The sequence below is a fragment of the Danio rerio genome, chromosome 13 (assembly GCF_052040795.2).
Source record: "Danio rerio strain M-AB ecotype USA chromosome 13, GRCz13ab, whole genome shotgun sequence".
NCBI classification, from domain to species: Eukaryota; Metazoa; Chordata; class Actinopteri; order Cypriniformes; family Danionidae; genus Danio; species Danio rerio.
The window spans coordinates 52,799,505-52,820,394 of NC_141033.1; the positions used below are offsets into that span (position 1 = coordinate 52,799,505).

Here is a 20,890-nt window from a genome sequence, read left to right on the forward strand (position 1 = left end):
AGCGCTTTGGGTTTTAGAAAAGCGCATTATAAATAAAATGTATTATTATTATTATTATTAATATCGAGTAATGGGCGGGGTTTATTTTTTGTGCTCCTCTCATCTTTCAATCTAAGCGTTAGAGGGGCGTGGCTAAGCATATTTCGCCCAATCCATCAAACCAATGTCACCAGGGAAAGACGCAAGTAGATGTGCGGATTCTGATTAAAGATTAGCAAGACAATACATTTTTTTTGTGAAATAACCTGCACTGATGAATCTTTTATATTAAGAAAATCCATGTGTGGATAATTCACTGATTTTTAATTTTAAAGACACGCGAATGGGGTGACATGGTGGATCAGTAGTTAGCACTGTGGCCTCACAGCAAGAACGTTGCTGGTTCGAGTCCCGGTTGGGCCAGTTGTCATTTCTGTGTGGAGTTTGCATGTTTTCCCTGTGTTGGCGTGGGTTTCTTTCAGGTGCTCTGCTTTCCCCCACAGTCCAAACACATGCGCTATAGGGGAATAGATGAACTAAATTTGCCGTAGTGCATGAGCATGTGTGTGTGAATGAGTGTGTATGGATGTTTCCCAGTACTGGGTTGCAGGTGGAAGTGGTTCACTCCGCTGGGGCGAACCCCTGATAAATAAAGGGACTGAAGGAAAGAAAAAAGAATGAATGAAGACAAGTGAAAGTGTGCAGACCTTCATGACGCCCTGCTGGATGAGGGGAGACGGGTGGTTGACCAGAACGAGAAGAGCGTCAGGCTGGATGAGTTTGTCCATCACTTCCTCCAGCAGGAGGTCCGGCAGCAGAAGCAGAACTCCTCTCAGCAGATCATACAGACCACAGCAGATCAGCACCAGACAGTCCTCCGCACTGGACCTGAAGCATTCACCAAACACACATCGATCAACTCTGAGAAACTACCAGTCTGACAACCAAAACACTCACGTTTAGGTCTCAAGGGAAAACATTGTCCACTAATCTACACTATTTTAATGTTAATGTAGTTTAATGTCTGTATATCTAGATATTATTGTGATTAATTTGGTCTGAGTAAGAAGTGTTTGTGCTGGAGAAAAATCAAGTGTTATTTGCTTTGACGTCGTGGCTTCGTCTCCTCCATTGGTAGCAGAGCTCACGTTATGACCTGTGTAGCCTAGTTCACGCTAGAGGATTTTAAGCCTGATTTGAGCCCGATTTGGAAGTTAACGAGCTCGCCGACAGATCGGGCTGTGATCGGGAAGAAATCTGCGGGTGCTCGGCGCTCGCTGCTCTTTAAGTGTGAACTACTGAACAACGCATCAACGAGGCTCGCTGACGCGTCGCCGACACCTCGCAGACGGAAATCCAACATTCAGCATGCTGAATATTCCAGAGCAGTCGGCCGACTCAACCCCACGTGTGGTCAGATGTAGTGACGAGCTGCAGCCAATGAGAGAGCAGATCAGCATGAGCGGAATGCCTGTGTGTTCAGGAGCTCAGCAGAAACATCTGTGATTGGTCAGAATGAAGCAGTTGAAAGATTAGAGACGGGATATATCTTTAGTGCAGGAACAGCAATGATGAAAACGGGAAGCAATCAGCCATTAACTGAGGACTGAAGGAGACATTAAAGAGATGAAGCAAGCTTAAAATGAAGGCTAATATTACATTCATCTCCAAAACTCAGTGGCAGAAATTAGCATAATTAAAGAGTTTATTCGTCACAAGGAATTTAAAAGAGCTGCCTGGAAAATCACACACATCTAGAACAACTAAACACATCATGTCTGATGAATGCTGAATACGTGATTCACTCTGCTCACTTCTTTATTAGTAAGCACACTAGCTAGACACTGCATAGCATCTGTCATATTTTTGTGCTGGAGACTAGGGATGCTTATTTTGGTTAATTTTGCCAACAGACATTGACCGAATATTAAGCGTTAACTGGTCAGAATAATAGTAAATTACTATTTCGTAAAAATAAAAAAAATTGACATGTTTATTTTATGTGACACTTTAAATATGCATTTTAACATACTGATTTATGTTAAAATGCAAACATATTAACAACAGAACATCTTCACACAGCTGCAGTGTTTCTAACAGCAAAGAAAACGAAATAAAAAGAATAAAATGAGTAGTCCTGCCCTAGATATTTTTCACTTAAATGACAAATTTAGATTACAAAATGAAAACACTGACTGAATCCTTTTAAAGAACCCGCATAGGCTGTTTGTCCAATCATATGTTTCTTTCTTCCGTCAAATAAACATATCAGGCTACCTCAAATCAATCGCTCCAGGGAAAACATGCATTTACTGCTCCACTGTTAATCTTATATCACAAACCTCTGTCAACATTTTAATAGAAGTCCTTATTTTAAAGATTATGTCTTGAGCTTCTGATTTTACCTTAGAGCTTGTGTGCTTTTATTTCCTCTCTCACTCTTAGTTCATATGCGCGCTCTTCCTTTGATGAAAGATAATGGCGAGGCTCATATGTTGACTTTTTGTAAAGTAAAGTCTATTATTCACCGTATTCTCCGTGTACGAGTTGGCACAGCCATTTGAATCTTTTTGGCTTCCGGTCTTTTTCATTTCCATTCATTTTTAGATGTTAAAAACAGCAATCAGCATCAGCACCGGTTTGGCATCAACTCGTCTGTCAAACTGTGACCAGCAATATTCTTCTTTCATTTTGCTTCTTTGGCAAAATATGTCTGTAGGTGTTGCACATGTTACCTTCCCCCAAGTTAACAAATATGTGTTGCATTTATGCAGCCAAACTTTTAAAAAAATACTTTGTTTATTGTTTAACTGATATCATCAATCGGTTAAAAGCGCACACTTTCGGTTAACAGTGAATCGGTTATTATGAGCATCCCTACAGGAGACAAAAATATACTCTTTTAAAATTCATATATTTAATAACCTTAATCAAAGTAGCTTTCCTTCCTTCTTAAATTATATCTTTTATTTTTTTATATCTTCACAACCAATCAACAAATGGTGTTTTTAAAGTCACTATGATTTTTTAGGTTGTTTTTTTTTAATAAACAAAGAATAATTAAAAAAAAATATTTCACATTGTCTTTATGGGGTATTGCGTGTAGAATTTTGAGCAAATAAATGAATTTAATTCACATTGGAATAAGGCTGTATGATGAAAAAATGTGAAAAAAGTGAATCGCTATAAATACATTTCGGATGCACTGTACATATAAAAATGAGAAGAATAAATGTTGATTTCAAGGCAGCTTTAACCCTTGTGTACGGTTCAAATTGACTCATTACATTGGTGGCTCTTTTGCCCCATTGACTTCCATCATAATCACATTTTCTGATTGCAAAGCCATGACAGCATATAATCATGCATTCTTGATAGCTGCTGGTTTTCCCTGTTAGGAAGAGGTACAAATGGTAATTTTGTAAAAAATTTCTAATTTGTAAATTCTCCCAGAGTGTTTGATTGAATTTTCGAGGTATTTTCCTAAAATACGTGTCAAAATAAGATTTGTCCGCAATGATCATTCCATTTGTTAGCTAAGCTTCCTGTAACATTAACATATGCATATATAAGTGTCAGAGTAAATCGTGTTTGCTACTCAAGGGAGGAAACACTATTGTTTACAATAGAACTCCAATGTAGTATTTTTGTCATGTAGCCGAATCTCTGCTGTGGAGTAGATTTCATGAAACGCCAGCAGTGAACTCTTATGAAAAGATGTTCATGCTCTTTCTGCCAGTGAGTGAGGGAGCAAAACAACAACAGCTTGTGTGAGACTATTTTGTTGCATATGCACTGGACTTTTTTTGTGCTCAAATAAATCATTCGTACTATACAGTGCGTTTCTGCCTATTATTTTACAGTTATTAGTGGTATGTAAAATAACTAAAACAGTTGTTAGAAACCTTCATCAGACTGCTTTCCCACAAACAAGGAGAGGAAGAAAATCACAAGACATTGTTTCAGAAAGATAATTCCAGAAGTTTCATTTTGCATGATATTAGCATCAAATTCAAAACATTTCCTCAGGAGACGTGTAGCTTTTGACCCATTGCTTTTCTGTGCTGCTCTAGGACAAATTTCACATATTTTTTTATGAAATAATAAAAAGTTTAGTGCGGTGCAATTTTATATACATTACTTAAGCATCTATAACTTTTTTCACTTTGAGCATTATAAACTCTAGATGATGGATAATAAAGCCCAGAGTGTCTTCTTTCTAAAGATACATAAACTGTGAATGTAGACCAAATTATTCAGCAACTGTTAATGTTTTAGTTTGAGAAGGTCATTTTTGAGAAAGTGCCTCTGACGGTGAGGGAAAGAGGGACACCGATATAGTCTCGGAAAACTTTTTATAGGAGTCTCATTTTGCACCTTCATCAAATATGAAATATAAACTTATGAAACACTTGGATTTCAAGTCATATTTTTTCTATGACATTACATTAATGTTCTCCTGTGTTTGTATTGACCTTATTCTAAAATGCGGAAGTGCGCCTGTTTTCGCGTTTGTCTTAGAACTTCCGATTCAGTCGCCTATGGGAGAAATGACTAGGAATAATAAACGGCAGAAAATGGCCAAACTACTTGCTCAACAAACAAATGTTTGCATGACTACACAGACCAAGTAGCATAATATAATAAGAAAATATTAAATTGCAACATCAAGCAGCGTATCAAGCAGTTGTTAACGTCAAAAAATGAATGAAAGTGAATGTGACCGGAAGTCGCGAGACAAAAAGATTCAAATGGCAGCGCCCACTCGACAGCTGAGAATAAGGTGAATATGGAAATACAAATATTGAACACAATACAGTTTTTTCCCTCATGACTTCATAAAGTATAGCTTTTTATATTTTTAACATGTAACTTCCCGTTTTACCACAGTAAAGCTCAAAGTGTCTTCTTTCCAATGATGCCTAATTTGTGTTTGTAGCTTACTGGAGTCAGGAACTGTTACTATTTAAAGTAAGGTAGGTGTAAATCCCCAAAATTGAGTGCTGGCTAACAGGTTAAACACAGAGAAAGACGTGGCCAAATGGAGACACAAAGGGTTAATCAAATCATGTATTTTTTGGGATTCAATATTGAAGAAAAGATCTGTTGCTACTGTACGACAACATGAAATCCTACCTGTCATTACTGGAGTCTGCTTTGCTGTGTCGGTCGTAGCCGGGTGAGTATGTGTAGCTCTCCCAGTCGTCAGGTGGAGCGGCGCGGTCAGCAACGGTGGGCCAGCGTGCAATAGTCAGAGAGCCGTTCTGCGCAGGAAAAGCCAAACCCAGACTGGCCAGATTACTGTGGCTCCTCTGGAAAGACTGGATTCCTTTCAGGCTGTCTGGTCGGCGTGGGGCTTCTTCGCTGGTCCAGTCGAAATGCTCTTCTGACTCCACTGGGCTTCCCGCGGGCCCGTCCTGCTCCTCCTCTACACTGATAGAAGGTGTTCGGTTTCCCATAATGCTCCCCTCTTCATCAGCGCCTGCGATGGGAGAATCACAAATGGTCTTTGCTGATTCGCAGCTGCTGAGGAGCTGCTCGTCTCCAGCCCGCTTCAGGGTCTCTGTGCTGCCCAGGGCCTGCTGGGTACTGAGAGATGCTCCTCCTTCAGGTTCTGTGGTTCCCGTCACACGTCCATGGGTAAGACGGGGCGTCAGGGCTGGAGAGGAGTGTGGTGATGGGCCAGTGCTTCGGGGCCGCAGGGACAAATCGTCTTCATGCTCTATAGAGGACGTATGGCGTACTGTGTGGGGGGAAACAAATATTTTAGTTTACTCTAATAGCACTGCATTCAAAATCAAATCCATCCATAATATTTACACAACCTGACAAAAAAGTATTGCCGCTTTTAGGAACACAAATAATAAGTTGACTTCTTGTTGATCATTTGGTATCAGAAGTGGCTCATATGAAAGGTAAAGGCCTCTAGATTTTGCTTATTTGAGCACAATAAAATATGATCATGTCTTGATGTTGACTGATTTGATTAGGACAGTAAGGTCTGACTCTGCTTAGGCTAAAGTCTCATCACTGAACAGAAATAATGTCCAGTATAGAATATAAAGTCCTGCTGCAGTGGAGACAGAATGAATATTGTGTCTGACTCCATCATGAGCTTGGAGGACTGCATCCATACATCTCTGACATGACTCACATCACTGATTAATAAAGTCATCTGGAATGAAGAAGAAAGCCTTCAGCAGGACTCCCAGAGTTCATCAAGACTCTTTGTGTTCATCTTTAACGCCTCCTCCATCATCTTACCCCAGACATGCTCAATAATGTTCATATCTGGTGACTGGGCTGGCCAATCCTGGAGCAGCTTGACCTTCTCTGCTTTCAGGAGCTTTGATGTGGAGGCTGAAGTATGAGAAGGAGCGCTATCCTGCTGGAGAATTGTCCCTCTCCTGTGGTTTGTAATGTAATGGGCAGCACAAATGTCTTGATACCTCAGGCTGTTGATGTTGATCATCCACTCTGCAGATCTCTCGCACACCCCATACTAAATGTAACCCCAAACCATTGTTTCCTTCATCAAACTTAACTGATTTCTGTGAACATCTTGGCTCTATGCAGGTTTCAGTAGGTCTTCTGCAGTATTTGTGATGATTGAGATGCGGCTCAACAGACGATTCATGGGAAAAATCCACCTTCTGTCACTTTCACAACAAGAAGTCAAGTTATTATTTGTTGCTCTTACAACTGGGTCCACGACAAGACTTCTGTCAGGTAGTGGACATAGGGTGAAACACATTACTGAATCTTTCAAATCTCAACTCCAGGATTGTTTATAGCACAATAACTGCATTATTATTCAGCTCTAATATGCTAAGTGCTACTTCATGCCATGATGACATTATGATATTACAGACAAAAAGTATGTGTTGTAATTGATCTGCTCTCGTCATGCATTTCAGAGATTAACATCATCAGTGCTGTAGAGCCACACAAGGACATTTTCTCTGAATAACACTGGTTATATGTCAGAATGAGTGAGCAGGAACATTTTTCTGATTTTGACCTTCTCTTGAATAGCTGCATTATCATCAGAGAACGGCTTGGAGTTGATGATTTAGAGCAGGGGTCACCAACGCTGTTCCCGGAGAGCTACCTTGCTGCACATTTCAGTCCCAACCCTGACCAAACACATCTGTTTGTAATTATCAAGTGCTGCTTTAGGTACTATTAATTGGTTCAGGTGTGTTTGATCAAGGTTGGGACTGAATTCTGCAGGAAGGGGTTGGTGACCAGGAACAGGGTTGGTGACCCCTGATTTAGAGTATGCTGTTTTAATGCTGTTGTGGCGCTGAGGTTTGCGTGTTGCATTACTGTACCTTCAGCAGGCATCTCAGTGAAGACAGTGGGAGACAGTGAGACCACTGAGCTGCAGGCGGATTTCCCTCCACTGCTGGAGTGTCGCAGGTACATCATGGACTGGACCTTCTCCTGGTACAGCTTACCATCTCATTGAAGAACATAGAAAAATTGTGATCATTTAAATGTTATTGTTTAACGCCATGTCAACAACCTGCTTGCTTTTCTGAAATGTTTAATATTAGCTACGCTTTTGTCAGAATAACATTAGTACTGCAACAAATACTTGTATAAACAGTACATATATTTAGTTAAAGTTATTAATAAGCAACAAATTAGTTGTTTGTTAAGTTAAAAGCCTCTAGCGAGAATCGCACCTTAAAATACAATGTGACCATACACAGATATAGACAGATAGAACAATAGATAGATAGATAGAACGATGGATGGAAGGATGGATGGATGGATGGACAGACGGACGGAAGGATAGATAGATGAATAGATAGATAGATGGATGGATAGATGCATGGATGGATGGATGGATGGATGGATGGATGGACGAGCAGACAGACAGACAAACTGATAAATAGATAGATAGACAGACAAACAGACAGACAGACAGACAGATAGATGGATGGATGGATGCATGGATGGATGGATAGATGCATGGATGCATAGATGGATGCATGGACGGATGCATGGACGGATGCATGGACGGATGCATGGACGGACGGATGGACGGACAGACAGACAGACAGATGGATAGATGGATAGATAGATAGATAGATAGATAGACAGACAGATGGATAGAGGGATAGATAGACAGACAGACAGACAGACAGACGGATAGATAGATAGATAGATAGATAGATAGATAGATAGATAGATAGATAGATAGATAGATAGATAGATAGATAGATAGATAGATAGATAGATAGATAGATAGATAGATGATGGATAGATAGATGGATGGATAGAATGATAGAACGATAGATAGCACAATAGAATGATGGATAGATGGATGGATGGATGGATAGAGGATAGATGGATGGATGGATGGATAGATGATAAATGGATGGATGGATGGATGGAACGATAGATAGAACAATAGAACGATGGATGGATGGATGGATGGATGGATGGATGGATAGATGATAGATAGATGGATGGATGGATGGATGGATGGATGGATAGAACGATAGATAGAACAATAGAACGATGGATGGATGGATGGATGGATAGAACGATAGATAGAACAAGAGAACGATGGATGGATAGAGGATAGAGGACAGATAGATAGATGGATGGATGGATGGATGGATGGATGGATGGACGGATGGACAGATAAACATTCTGCTAATCATCTGCTTTTGTGCTCAGAGATTAGTTTTGAACATGTTTGCTCACCGATGTGCAGAGAGAAGTAAAAGCTGGTCGGCGTGTGGCACACGTAAGTGTTGGTCGGGGGGTGAACGGCTAGCAGGAAATTATAAACCAGCCGCAGCAGGTCCATATCTGGAGGAGACCCCAAAACCTCCTGGATGATTTTGACGAAGGAGAGGCAGACCTCCTGTGGGATGGAGGTCAGGTACTCGTCCCGATGCTCCTATCAGAATAAATAAAGACAAGTTTAGAAAACCACACACATGCTGAACTCTTCTTCCCTGCATTAAGTGCAATCTTTCTGTTTTCTTTTGTTTTCAGCTGTGGGTAAAACCTTAGTTGAAGTAACAATTCACAGGCTTTATTACCTGCCTGTTATTAAGATATTAACTGTTTATTAGCACTTACACTGCAAAAAAGTTGGTGTCTTGCTTCTAGTCCGAATAAAATTGTTAAATAAAGAAGCATTTTCTAAACAAGTAAAAAACATTGTTTTGTTTTCAGAAATAATGTTAAAATTTAGTGATGTTTTACTTAAAACGAGCAAAATAATCTGCAAATGGGGGAAGCCATTTATTCTTATTTAAATGCAAATACAAGACAATTGAATTGAAGTGATTTTGCTTACCCCATTGGGTAAGGAATTCAGAATTCGTACTTCCTGTTTGAAACGATTTTTTGAAGCTGCGTCACGGCCAAGAGATCGTGGTTTCCAGCGTGTAGACTGGACATCTTTACCTGATAGTACCGTATTACGTCTCCAAGTGTGCTGCATTAATGCATTAGTAGGACTTAGTTCAAACCAATCAGCGCGTTCTATTTTGCAACTTCATTAATATTCATTAATGCTACAGTGTTCAGACGGCAGAGCGACGCCACGTTGTGTTGGCAAAACAAGCGCGCAGTGTTGCTTTAATAATTTGCTGAGGTGAAGGTTTTGTTTTCATTTTCTCTCTGTGAGAGCTCAGCTGGACTCATGTGTGGATTACAGTGCACGCGACGATCGACAACAATCCGTGTCTAAGGAACATTGTTTACCCGAGAGCTTTTCTCATCTGGAAATGGTGAGATCCGGATTTGCTGCTCGTCTTCTCTTAATAAAGACGTGGCTCTAGTTGCTGTCCATTGTTCTGTCTCTACAGATTTGGTAACTGAGCGACCAGTGCTCTTTGTTTATTCAGATGTTTATTCAACTATTACACCGAGTGTAAACATGTTAGCACCAGAACCAAACTTACTGTTGAGTAGGATTTTCACCGCTACTTTCTGACGCTACCTGCCGTGTGCAGGTAAATGTTTCCGGGAAATGCTGAAGTTTTTTTCTCTCATTCGCCATGTGGTAACAAACATTGCATGAAAAATACACGCTTAGAGCAGTTCCTCGAATCAAATATCTCGTTTGTCATGAGGGGCATAAATGAAATTCCTGAATGAAAGAGCCAAACTGCAGTTAAAGTCCACCATTTAATAATTAGGCAAATAATTTGATAACTGATGTCCATGTAAACACAGTCACTTTCTCCCCTGTGTGTGTGTGTTTTGACTCTGAAAATCAGCATGTGCCTAAATCGACACTCCCATATCATCCCTCTTTTGCTCCTACGACACTCTCTCCTAAACAGAGCTGGACACGCCCACTTTCCTGATTTTTTTCAAAGTAGAGGTGTGAAAACACCCTGCTGAAACAAGGGGGTTTCATGGCCCTTTAATATCTCTATAGACCATTTCAATGTGGTCATGTCATTGGCCCATGAACATTTCCTGCTTGTTATCAAACTATTTCATAACTGTAACAAGGCGATTCAGGCCCCGTTTACACTAGTGCGTTTTAGATCGTTAGTAAAAACGATCGGCGTCCACACTAGCGTTTCACCTAGCGTATCTGAACATATCTCCGTCCACACTACGCTACCAAAAACTTATATCACGTGACCATTCGCGCACTCTGGGCATGCGCGTTCTAGAATAAACAGAAAGCATGCGTCTCGCTCACCATTTGGTTATTGTTAGTCAACAAACGCCGGTTGAACATTAAACGCGATGGCAAAGAAAGCAAGAGAGGTATTTTTGTGGACAGACGAGGAGGTCGAGTTGTTACTAAACATACCAAATTAATAACTGCACAATGGCGCCTAAAACAGACAATAGTGCAAACAACGCTCCCATTTCTGTGTCCATGTTGTTGTTTACAGTACTGTCTTCCGGTAGCGTTAAAGCCATGTGTTAGAGCCATCTGATAGGGACTTGACGAATAAGAGGAGGATACGCAATGACACAAAAGCCCCAATCAGGTAGCGAATCTCAGCAGCCCCGCCTCCGTTTTCAGATGTCTCCGTTTCCCTCATCCACACTGAAACGGAGCAGCAGCGTTTCAGAATGAAAACGGCCTCTCCAGCATTTTCAAAATGCTCTGTTTTCGGAGCTCGAGAACTCCGACATAGTGTGGACGATGGTGTAACCCAGGGGTCTCAAACTCGCGGCCCGCGGGCCATTTGCGGCCCTCAGTGCAATATTTTGTGGCCCGCGCCGACCGCTGTACACTGACAGAATCAGCGGAGCGGGGAGAGAGAGCGCTCCCCGCTCCGCTGATTCTATCCGTACACAGCGCGCTTGTCACTCAATGTGCGTTGTCGCGCGCGTTCTGATCAGCTGTGTTGTCGCGCGCGTACTCAAGAGCGGTGTTATCGCGCGCCTACTGAAGGGCGGGACCGAGGGTGTGTCGCATCGCGGGGGCACTTTTGATCATTTTGGAAGGGCACTTTCTATGCAAGACTAAAAAGGGCATGTGCACTGCACAGGTTGAGCCCTATGTGCGCATGCATCTTATATATATTATCAGCCTGATCTCACGAGAAAACGTAAGTATTTTACGTTTTGCCAGTTTAGTGGCTAATTCGTACGAATTCGTACGAATTCAGTCGTACAAAATGGTACAATTTTTAAAAGGAGGCGTGGCACCAGACACCACCCCTAACCCCAACCGTCATTGGGGGATAAGCAAATCATACTAAATTGTACGAATTAGATCGTACGAATTCATACGAATTAGCCACTAAATGAAAAAGTTACGAATTGCCGTGAGATTGTGTTGATATTATAGGTAGATACAGACTGGTACAGACTGATGTGACTGGAGTGGGGTGGGGGTGTTTTATTTATACATATATACGCCTTTTTTTTAGGTGAGGGAATGGAAGTTTTGAGTGAGTTCCCCCACTTTTTTCCCTAGGACTTCAATAAGTCAAAGTACAGGTCTAGACTTAATGATGATCATCTTCAAGCCATACTGAGGGTCTCAACTGCTTCCGCTCTAAAGCCAAATGTGGTTCAGATTTGTGAGAAGAAGCGCTGTCAAGTCTCTGGCAGCAAGGAGTAGGCAAAAGATGCCATGTTCAGAAGAACTGTTCATAATCTTCACTCAATGTTCTATTGATGTTCAGGACACTTCATGTTCAGAAGAAATAATTAAAACTGTTAATAATGACATTTGAGGACTTTTTTTTGTGAAATCCCTTATGCGGCCCAGCCTCACCCAGACTTTGCCTCCTGCGGCCCCCAGGTAAATTGAGTTTGAGACCCCTGGTGTAACCGTAGCAAAACTTATGCGTTTTAAAACGAAAGCGCATTAGTGTAAACAGGGCCTCAGTCAGAACTTAATGTTCAAACAGCTGTCATAACATAATTTATCAATATGTGGATTCTCGTAAGCTATACAAATTAAACATGTAAAAAAGGAAATACGTTGTCTACATCCCTCAAAATGGTCTATAGAAGCTTTGAATGTAAATATTGGGAGTCAATAAGACGTCTTATATGAGAACGATCAGAATTCTGGTAGTTCCAGTGTTAAATATGTTTAACAGCATTCTGAATTGGTTGTTTTTTCATAATACTTCTCCATGGGTTGATTGATGTGATGCATCCTTTCTGATGTAATTAACCTCAAGAGTTAGTCTGTGAAGTAACGTTCTCACCTGAAGCACCTGGCAGGCTAACAGAAAGCGATGAACCACCTGAGCTTTCAGAAGCTGTCGAATGTTGAACATCTGCTGAGGATGACGAACCCGGATGAGGATCTCTAATGCTGTGAGCAGCGTCTCCCACACACCACACTATCACAACACACACACAGCACAGTCATTATGATGATCACTATATAAAGCACAACGCACATGTACCGTACGCTTACCTGAGCTTTGGCCCATATCTTCCAGTCCAGCAATATTTCAGAAAGCAGTCTGAGATCTTGCACCACCACAGTGGATTCAGCATCCAGATGGAACTGTCCGTCTTCTCCTATCGTCAGGATGGAGCCGCTACAGCAGCCGTCTAACAGCGTCTAGCACAGCACACGCACACAGGCACAAACATTTGTTCAAAATCAGCGTGCAGTTGGGACAGGGTGCATATTTCTAACAGATTGTTTGGAGGAAAATAGAGTGAAAGATGAATAAAATAATCTGTCAGTCTGCCTTAATGGTGAAAACCAGCAGGGTGTGCTATTCAGCAAGCACCGTAATGTAGCAGGGTTATTATAGTTCAATAAAAGCATTGTTGTTCCTTCAAATACAATATTAACATTTGTTGAAATTAAATATATATTAAAGGGCACCTATTATGCAAAAATGACTTTTTTTTAAAGGGTTTAAACACAGCAAATATATCCAGCCTCGAATAGTAAAATGAATTAATTGTATTTATTATAATCAGACTTGATAGAAACAGTCTGCAGAAACACTTTGACTGACATTCTCCCTTTGTACGTGTCATCAGAGGGGGAAAGCTCCGCCCACTAGCGACCATCTCTCCCTCATTAGCATAAACACACGATTGTGTCTGCCTTTATAATTTTGAATCTGCCACAGAGGCATTTGTAGCCCCGCCCTCTTTTATAAAGAGCACAATCTCATTTGAATTTAAAGTGACAGTCACCAAAACACCACAATTGGGATCAAAGCCTAAAAGGGTCAGTTTCAGAGAGCTAGACAAAATTATCTGTGGTATTTTGAGCTGAAACTTCAAATGCACACTCTAGGGACATCAGAGATTATATCTTGTAAAAAGAGGCAGAATAAATCCTCTTTAAGAAAGAAAAGTTCAGCTCGTTTCCAATAGATTTCATTTAGTTTAACACTGTACTAAAAAACTAAACACAGGTCAGGGCTCAACAATAAGGACTGCCCGGTGGCCCAGGGCTAGCGTGAGAGACACTTGGGACAGTAGACCGCATCATTACTGGCCCGATTGGGACAGGGCTGCCTTGCCACTAACATTTAACTTGTCTGTGACTATTTGTCAATTGCGTGCATTTTAAGTTTGTGCTTTTAGGTCTTTACACGCTACCTTCTCTGTAATGTCGTAAACAACATATTACTTTCCGGTTCCTCTTATCTGATGGATTTGACCATGCTATTTTTTTTGGTAATCTGGTAACAACCAGTACAGCGTAGAAACAGCAACATAGCAGCAATATCAAATTATAAGGCTAAAAGAAAATCTTCTAACGTCTTGGCAGTAGACATTTACATGGGAACAACACGACAAAATAAAAATTAAGTGAGCGAGTTTGCCGTCAGTTTGACAAGTCAGCCACCTTTTGTTAAATAATTTCAAACCACAATAAAATACCTCCACATTTTCCATACTGCTCTTTTTGTTTGCATAACACTTTTATTACAGTTTTTTTTAAGTATTGAAATTCTAGATTCATAGCTTTTATTTTTGACACATTATTTAAAATATGTGGCTTAAAAATAGCAATTAACTTCCCTTTTTTTTTTTTTTTTTGGTGGGGCCAGTTAAAATTTTGGCAGGGCAGGTAAAAATCTAAACCACTTGCCCGATCGGACCAGTAGAAAAAAATCTGTAGCGTTAAACCCTGCAGGTAAAAGCTATTTTACAGGAAAAAAAAAAAAAAATATATATATATATATATATATATATATATATATATATATATATATATATATATATATATATATATATATAATTAAAATTATTAATAGAACTGCATTTGTATGGTACTAAAATAACACTGGCACAGATGTAATATAAACTTTTTTTTTGGTATTTGTAAATATAATGGATTCTGTTTACCACGAAATTACTGCTGCAGTATTTATGCTTCAAATTTTCAAATTCAATTTTTTGATCAAATTCTTTTCTTTGATCCAAAATATGTTTTAATATAATTTTTAATAAACAGCTGAAGTCGAATTATAAGCCCAGCTTTTTAAATCTGAATTCTTTTTTTTATTCTTTTAAATAAATATATATATATAATAGATATATTATATATATATATATATATATATATATATATATATATATATATATATATATATATACACACACACATACACATTATATATATATATACTGTATATATACACATTATATATATATATATATATATATATATATATATATATATATATATATATATAATTATTTAACATGTTTAAATAAAATAAAAATGTATTAAATTTTAAATAATTTTCCAATTTTTAAAAAAATATAACAGCTTTAACAACTAATTTCTAATAACTCCTTTATTTTTTCCTTTATTTATTTTCCCTTTACTTTATTTATCAGGGGTCGCCACAGCAGAATGAACTGCCAACTTATTCAGCTTATGTCACGGGGAGAACATGCAAGCTCCACACAGAAATGCCAACTGGCCCAGCGACCTTCTTGCTGTGAGGCGACAGTGCTAACCATCCATCTTTTCCATGAGCACAGTACATAATATTTGACTGGATATTTTTCTAGATACTAGCATTGACATAAAGGCTTAACTCGGTTATTATGTTAAATAAACAAGTCAATTTAATTAGGCAAGTCCTTGTATAACAGTGGTTTGTTCTGCAGACCCAGAATAAATATCCTAAAGGAGGCTAATAATATTGTTCTTAAAATTGTTATTAAAAATTAAAAACAGTGACGACGTGGTGGCGTAGTGGGTAACGCTCTTGCCTCGGCTGGGTCAGTTGGTCTTTTCTGTGTGGAGTTTGCATGTTCTCCTAAATTGTCTATAGTGTATGTGTGTGAATGAGAATGTATGGGTGTTTCCCAGTGATGGGTTGCAGCTGGAAGGGCATACGCTGCGTAAAACATATGCTGGATAAGTTGGCGATTCATTCCGCTGTGGCGACCCCAGATTAATAAAGGGACTAAGTCGAAAAGAAAATGAATAAATAAATGAAAATTTAAAACAATATAAACTATTCCAGCCAAACAAAAAGAAATAAGACTTTCTCCAGAAGAAACAATATTATAGCAAATACTATAAAACATCATTTGGGAATATTTGAAAAACAAAAATAAACATTTTACAGAACATCCCACTAATTATTTTGACTTCAACTGTACATTACGTTTTAATTACAAGACCTACAATTGCTTATAATCAAATAACATGCACACTATAATTGTATAGCATGTAGATGCAATGTAACTTAAATTCAACAAACAGGCCATCAAAATAAAGCCTATATTCACAACTGCTTAATTTTTAATAAACAGCAATTTCCCCACTCTGTACTCACTTTTATATAATCACTAAGAGAATTGTATTTGGCATGTAATCTACATCTAACATGCTAAAACTCACCTTCAGGATGTGATATCCCACAATGCACTTGGGTTTGATAAGCACCTGGTGAATCATGGAATAACCGTGATAACACTCCATCTCATGAGTGCGATGCTGATTGTTTTTAACCAGAGACAGAAGCACCTGCAGCGCCAGAGCTTGGGTTTTCTCACAGTCGCACAACTCCACCGCCTACGAGAGAGACAGACAGCATTAACGCAATGATTCAGCTGCTCCTGATGCTAAATGCACTCAAATACACCACATTAGAAGAGGGAAGTGCTGTTTTCATCTCGACTTTCAAACACAGAACAGAGAAAGCCTCAGAAAACAACACTTTTGTTATGATGCTTATTAATAAAGGCTGCAACAGAACATGACGTGCTCCAAACTGAACAACCTAAATTAACTCAATCCTTCAGGATCAAATACTATAATTAATTATTTATTGGCAGAATTCTGGGATCAGACCCCAGGACTGAGCATCTGTTGGTGTTTTAATTAGAACTGCTCCACAGTTTATTTGGTCAACACATATCCTACTGAAAAAACATAGTGTTTCATTAATGCACTTACTAACATCAACTAAAAATGACAAATACTTGTACAGCATTTAACCATAGCTCATTATGTATTAATGCATCATTAAAATACAAATTAATTCTTGTTAACAGTAGTTAATGCACTGTGAGTTAAGAAGAACTAACAATGAACAGTTGTATATTAATTAACTAACGTTTACAACATTTAATACTGTAATTAATGTATCCTTCATTATTTGGTTGTGTTAGTAAATACATTAACTAATGCAACCTTATTGTAAAGTGTTGTTTTTCAGCAAGATGCGTGCTGGCAAATATATAGATATGTACACTCACAGGCCACTTTATTAGGTACACTTTACTAGTTCCAGGCTGGACCGTCTTTTGCTTTCAGAACTGCCTTAATCCTTCATGGCAGATATTCAACAAGCTACTGGAAATATTCCTCAGAGATTTTGCTCTATATTGTCATGATAGCATCACACAGTTGCTGCAGATTTGTCGGCTGCACATCCATGATGCCAATCTCCCGTTCCGCCACACCCCAAAGCTGCTCTATTGGATTGAGCTCTGGTGACTGTGGAGGCCATTTGAGTATAGTGAACTCATTGTCATGTCACTCATGTCATATCATCAGAAGATGAAGATACTGTGGTCATAAAGGGATGGACATGGTCAGCAACAATACTCAGGTAGGCTGTGGCGTTGACACCATGCTCAATTGGTACTAATGGACCCAAAGCGTGCCAAGTAAATCTCCCCCACACCATTACACCACCACCACTAGCCTGAACCGCTGATACAAGGCAGGATGGATCCATGCTTTAATGTTGTTGAGGCCAAATTCTGACCCGAGCATCCGAATGTGGCAGCAGAAATGGAGACTCATCAGAGCAGGCAACGTTTCTCCAATCTTCTATTGTCCAGTTTTGGTGAGTCTGTGTAAATTGTAGCCTCAGTTTCCTGTTCTTAGCTGACAGGAGCGGCACCCGGTGTGGTCTTCTGCTGCTGTAGCCCATCCGCTTCAAGGTTGGACGTGTTGTGTGTTCAGAGATGCTCTTCTGCAGACCTCGGTTGTAACGAGTGCTTATTTGAGTGACTGTTGCCTTTCTATCAGCTGGAACCAGTCTGGCCATTCTCCTCTTACCTCTGGCATCAACAAGGCATTTGCGCCCACAGAACTGCCGCTCACTGGATATTTCCTCTTTGTAAGACCATTCTCTGTAAACCCTAGAGATGGTTGTGCATGAAAATCCCAGTAGATCAGCAGTTTCTGAAATACTTGTCTGGCACCAACAACCATGCCACATTTACTTAAATCCCCTTCCTTCCCCATTATGATGCTCAGTTTGAACTGCAGCAGATCATCTTGACCATGTCTACATGCCTAAATGCATTGAGTTGCTGTCATGTGATTGGCTGATTAGAAATTGCGTTAGCAAGCAGTTGGACAGTGTGTACCTAATAAAGTGGCCAGTAAGTGTGCACGTGATATCTTAATAATGCCGCTTCATATTTTGTAAGAACAGAAAGTTCAAAACAACTCCTATTTTAAGCAGTAATGTTTTCACTTTTTCTTTTGTTTTAAGCAGTTGAGTGTGCTCTTGGTGAACTGGACACTTGTTTTAAAATAGTAAAATGTGCTTCTTAATAGTGTTCTTGATATAATTGTAAGAATGAGGAAAAACACAAGGCTACTGTTAATAGATGTCTGAAGGAACACGCTGTACAAAAGAACATCCTGACCAAAAATACAATTATGTATGAGTAAAAGACACATTACACTGCCTGCAAAAATACCCCAAAAACCTGTATTGGAAATAAGAAGGTGATGCTGAATACATATTCATATTGTTCCTGTAATATATGTATGTTTGTCTGTATAGTACATGTTTTTTAGGGCAGCAGTATCTCCAGCAGAAAAGGAGCTTCCACATCAAAAGGTGCTGGTCAGTGCACGATGCAGCAAACATCGCTTATACATAAACATGCAAGCCTGCTGTAGAGCTGAACACTGCAGTGGCTGACTTTATTTCCACAGAAAAGAATATCAAAGATGCCTTTACAAGCAGTAAAGAAATCTGTGTTTTTGAAACTATTGAAGACAGCCGTGGTCAATCATTTATTTTCATTATTTAGCCTGACATGTTTACTGCTCCAAAACAAATTCAATGCTTCCTAAAATAAAATATTTCTTTGTGTTCAATAGGAATAAAAGTTGTTGTTTTTACCAAGACATAAAAAAAAGAACATATTATAGAGCTGTGATCGCTATCTTTTGCTATTTTTATTAATGTCATCATAGCGTCAGAATCATTTACCAGCCCATGCCTAACATAGGGTGCACTCACACTACGCTGTCCGAACCATGCTCTGTGCTTTGTTGGAAGAAGTTGGAAGTTGGAAGTTTGTCACACCCATTACAGGTTTTTCAGTCTCTGCTGAAGAGCTGATGATCTGAATCAGGTGTGTTTGGTAAAGGAAACATGGAAATGTGCAGAGCTTGTGGTCCCCCAGGAACATGGTTGAGAAACACTGTCCTAGACTGTGGTTCAACTGGGGTTTGGCATGGTAGGCTTGTAGTGCGAACTGAAGACATGAAGTCACATTTGAGGGACTGTTACATATGGATTTATTAATCATTCTTACATTTCAATATACACAAACTAACATAGTTTATTAAAGGGCCATGACACCCCCAACTTTCGGTTCAGGTCTACCTCAGAATGTTTTCAAAAGATGCATGATAATGGGCGTGGAGCTCCGCCAGCAAAGAGCAGGAGGAGGCGTGGCCAGCAGAGCGGGGGAGAAGGAGGGGAGTGAACAACTGTTGTCAGTCGGCTCACAAAATGAAACAAACCGTGAGGAGATCCCTGATTTTATAGTTTACAAAGTTAAAATGCAAAGAAATAATCCCCGGGTCTGAATGCAAACTCAGTGCAGCAGGTCTCTTGCCCTGTCTATTTTAACCGTTAGCCCTGCTGGTAATCTGGAGGATTCAGGCGAACACAGCAGCACGGCGATGTGTCTAAATGTGAACGAACTCCTGATAAAAGACAGCGTCCGCCATTCTCCAATTCTCGTACTGCTCTCCCGTCAAACATGCTTGCTGCACATCGGCCCTGAGAGCATCACAGGGAAAAATATGCAACAATCCCCGTGGATCATGGAAACAAACACATACGACCCTTCATGAACGGCTAAATACTGTGTCTGTGGACGCGCTCTTACCCAATCATCAACGTAGGATCTCACAGCTTGGCACTAGCAGGTCTGCTTTGCCTTGGGAAAGCACACGCAGTCATGAATAATTAAGTAGCCGGTTCTTCTCATAGGATAAGGAAACTCTGCTATGAATATTAATGAGAAACCGATACATCATCTTTTCACTTGCAGTTCGGCAATACGTCGCCGATATTGATCCGCCCCAAAAATAATTTCAGACGCGGAAGAAGAAATTAGCTGACAAACGCTCGAAACTATCCAGTTTTCATTAATTCATTTTCTTGTCGGCTTAGTCCCTCTATTAATTCAGGGTCGCCACAGCGGAACGAACCGCCAACTTATCCAGCAAGTTTTTACGCAGCGGATGCCCTTCCAGCCGCAACCCATCTCTGGGAAACATCCACACACACATTCACACAAACACTCATACACTACGAACAATTTAGCCTACCCAATTCACCTGTACCGCATGTCTTTGGACTGTGGGGGAAACCGGAGCACCCGGAGAAAACCCACGCGAAGGCAGGGAGAACATGCAAACTCCACACAGGAACACCAACTGAAACGAGGTTCGAACCAGCGACCTTCTTGCTGTGAGGCGACAGCACTACCTACTGGGCCACTGCCTCGCCCTTATCCAGTTTTTCCCACAATTAAAGCTAACAGGTGCTAACATTGTCCTCACTGATGCTCAACACACACACATCTGCTAACATCTCAAAAAAATTACGAGGGTTTAAAGTACTCGTGAACCTTTAAAGACACAAACCCCTCCCTGTACGTCAGCTGCACCTTCAGGAAAACCTCCTAATACCTGCAGCACAAGGACTTTGAACACTTATGCAAGTCAAAA

At 40.0% G+C, this 20,890-nt stretch overlaps 1 protein-coding gene across 5 annotated transcripts in view; it reads right to left on the minus strand.

The window, feature by feature from the left end:
• The window catches only part of lyst (lysosomal trafficking regulator), a 197,837-nt gene that overhangs the window by 78,048 nt on the left and 98,899 nt on the right, over window positions 1-20,890 (minus strand). For all 5 annotated transcript variants that reach the window (XM_087279768.1, XM_087279772.1, XM_087279769.1 and 2 more), the window contains 7 exons: window positions 16,289-16,462; window positions 12,866-13,015; window positions 12,651-12,788; window positions 8,701-8,899; window positions 7,314-7,442; window positions 5,116-5,722; window positions 687-867 (listed from right to left, as the gene is read on the minus strand). In XM_087279768.1, the coding sequence (XP_087135894.1) occupies window positions 687-867; window positions 5,116-5,722; window positions 7,314-7,442; window positions 8,701-8,899; window positions 12,651-12,788; window positions 12,866-13,015; window positions 16,289-16,462 (1,578 nt within the window). The remainder of the gene's footprint in view (window positions 1-686; window positions 868-5,115; window positions 5,723-7,313; window positions 7,443-8,700; window positions 8,900-12,650; window positions 12,789-12,865; window positions 13,016-16,288; window positions 16,463-20,890) is intronic.